The 2,985-nt window shown below is 35.0% G+C and overlaps 1 protein-coding gene across 1 annotated transcript; it reads right to left on the bottom strand.

Moving 5' to 3' along the window:
* Positions 1 to 206: 206 nt before the first annotated feature.
* LOC114266626 (Ubiquitin-like superfamily protein) lies at positions 207 to 962 on the bottom strand. Its single transcript, XM_028207554.2, has one exon. It carries the CDS (start codon positions 960 to 962, stop codon positions 207 to 209), a length of 756 nt encoding a protein of 251 aa, XP_028063355.2.
* Positions 963 to 2,985: the final 2,023 nt, after the last annotated feature.

The following is a 2,985-nucleotide window of genomic DNA, read 5'->3' as shown; positions in this document are numbered from 1 at the left end:
CATTTCTTAACACACCCTCTATATTCTTGTGTGCCCATTTTTTTTTTTTGTTATTGCTAGGGATGCAATTACACATTTATAATCTTAATATTTCTCTACTAAGCTAGTCCGTATGTATTATTCTTTATATTAACTTCTACTAATTAAAATCGAGCCAAGACAATTCATTTGGTTATAGTTATTTAAAAACCAACAATTTCGGCATCTCAATATCCACCTCGACTCACAGTCCCTTTAAATACGTAGAGGCAATCGCCATCCTCAACACCATGCCAACGGAGGCTACAGTTGTCCCTCATAATCCTTTGTTTGTGAATAAATATATAATCATCCATCGGAAGTATCTTCCTCATCAGCAGTAATTCCCTCAAATCATTAATAGTACTCGAATCCTTCATTTCCAAAGGAATGCTAGCTGCATTAAGCAAACTAGACGAAGTTTGGACCACCAGGCTCAACTTTCTCGAAGGAGGGTCTGCTACTAACCGACTCATGGTTTTAAGAAACACGATGATTTCAGAAAATTCACAAATTCCATACTCACTCAAATTACGAAAATCTTCCTCCATCTCTATCCCGGAAAAGAACAGAGTCATTCTTTTGATAGGGGTCCCATCGATTATATGGATTTTTTCTTTCAAACTCCGAACTGTCTCTGTTGTGTCAACCTCAACATTAATCTTTCTCGATGAAAATTTAACAACAATTTGGATTTTGCTACTATGTTCCAAAGAAGGTTGAGTGTGTTGTATAGTGAGATCAATTTTTGTACCTTCGGTGACAATTGGATAGTCTTCCAAATCAAGTCCATCAACCAATTCCCACCCAGAGACAGTGAGAGCTTGTGAGGCCACTGGGACTCCCAAGAGCTGCTCTACTTTCTGTTTGATTTGAAGAATGGTTTCTTGGGGACTCACTTCAATGTTAAATTCACATGTTAGTGTTAGAATGGTGATCCTCATTGTGTTTTTAGTGTTGTGTGATATCAGTTTGTACTTGGGACTTTCAAGGACTTCTCAGGACATTAGCTTTGAGGGAAAAAAGACTCATGTTACCAAAGGCTTGTAATGTGATTTTGGAAAGCTGTTGGTATTGTACTTTTCAGTTTGGGTGAAGTTTAGAATAAAATAATCATGTTGGATGAATGAGTATCACTATATGTGTGCCTTGTTCATTTTGAACGCATTTTCTTTGGCATCGGATTCTCTATTCTCAAATCTTTTTGTCATTTTATTCTAATGTATTTTCAATCATTGGATCATATGAAAATTTCGAGACATATGAATCTCGCTCTATAATCCAATGGTAATGAATGTATTGACAACAAGGAGAACAGAGATATTTGGGAAGAAAAATCCTTGCCTTTTTTTTTTTTTTTTACTTTCACAAGTGCATGCAAAATTCAGTGCAAAACATGATTCCCTGCCATGGGTCCTCTGTCCCTCAATCACTCTGATTTGTGTGGATTGGTGACTCCAGAATTTTTTTTTGTCAATGATGTCAATTAAAAATTTAAACTTTATAAAAAGTGATATTATTAGTACCTGTTTTTCAATAATAAAAAAAACACAAAAATATTTTGCACTTATATGCAATTTGTTTCACAAATATCAAATCTGCCTCTCGGAAGGAGAAAAAATGTTCAGATTTAAGAGAAATAATAAAAGAAATTAACAAAAATTTGGCTTTATTGCAACTTTCCTACTAATAAAAAGTAAAGTGCATCTCAGGAGTGTGAATAAACCAACATTTCGTAAATCCTATATCATATTTATTTTTAATAAATCAAGAAAATAATTTAAAATTTTTAAGTCAAACAAAAGAAAATGAGATATTTCTCATTGAATTTATTTCGCCTCTTATGTATCTAACAAAATAAAAATTATGTATATGTGTAAGACTTATCATATTTAAAAATTAGTGAAAATTACATATAATGTAAAGAGTTTCAGTGATAAAATGCTCTGCTGATATAAAGCTGTCCAAAGAAAATTTAATGTATTACTATTTTTTAAATAAAAAAAGCTTGCTAACATGTAGCTGAGATGTTCCGCTAAAGCTATGTTGGAATTTTGGCTAGACTTCATACTGTAATATCTTTTAATATTATTAAAAATTTTCTTTGCTGATTAAAAAAATATATATAGAAAACCAACCACAAAAAATATAAATAGAACAATTTGAGTAAAATTATTATTTTTATGGTAACTTTAATGTCTGATGTGTATATATCCCTCTCCCATTTTTCGTAATGAAAGAGATCCACAAAATTATTTTTTGATGTCTAAGGTCCCTAAACATATTACAGAGAAATTTGACCTTACCAAATCAAAACTCATCTCTCTCTCTCTCTCTCTAAACTTCTCGATTCTCAGACCTGTTCAGATCAACTTTTGTTCCTCACCCCTGACTTCATTCTCCAGCCAATTGAGCTCCACCTTCACCGGATCCGACCCGTGCAACAAATTCAAGAACTCATCCGCGTCCAAACTCGGTGGCCTCTGCGGAGCTCGCCTCCTTGAACTCTTAAACGATCTCGACACCGTCAACAATTGCTGCCGTTCTCGCCATAACTCAGTTCTGGTGCCACCGGTGACACACCTCTCATCTCCAGAAGAGACTGATGATGAACGGCTGGCTAACGGCCCGTCGCATCATGGACGCCATTGTTTTCAGCCAAGGCATGTCAAATTCGTCGATCGCAGTGTTCAGAGGTTGATCTATGTCCTCTTTATTATGGCAAACTGTTAAGCCCACTCCCAAAGACCCCATTCTCGGTGTCACTGAAGCTTTACCAACATTTGGCCTTCCAACAATGGCAACCTTTGAAAGAAGACAATCAGGGATCTGCAGATGGAATTTTAAAGCTCAAGTAAGTCACCACCACACATGCAATGAATTTTGTTTTCGCCTTTTTGAATGTTAAGCAGGTCCTGAAGTTACAGTATTTAATAATGGTATTAATTGATTCAGCATATAATAATG

The sequence above is a fragment of the Camellia sinensis genome, chromosome 8 (genome assembly GCF_055761805.1).
Source record: "Camellia sinensis isolate YWXY chromosome 8, ASM5576180v1, whole genome shotgun sequence".
Taxonomy (NCBI): Eukaryota; Viridiplantae; Streptophyta; class Magnoliopsida; order Ericales; family Theaceae; genus Camellia; species Camellia sinensis.
The sequence above is the reverse complement of the archived record's forward strand: the minus strand, read 5'-3'. Positions and strand labels throughout refer to the sequence as shown.

What these genes read in the sequence shown, in the direction of transcription:
- LOC114266626 (XM_028207554.2), bottom strand. Translation starts at nt 962, where the DNA reads ATGAGGATCACCATTCTAACACTAACATGTGAATTTAACATTGAAGTG.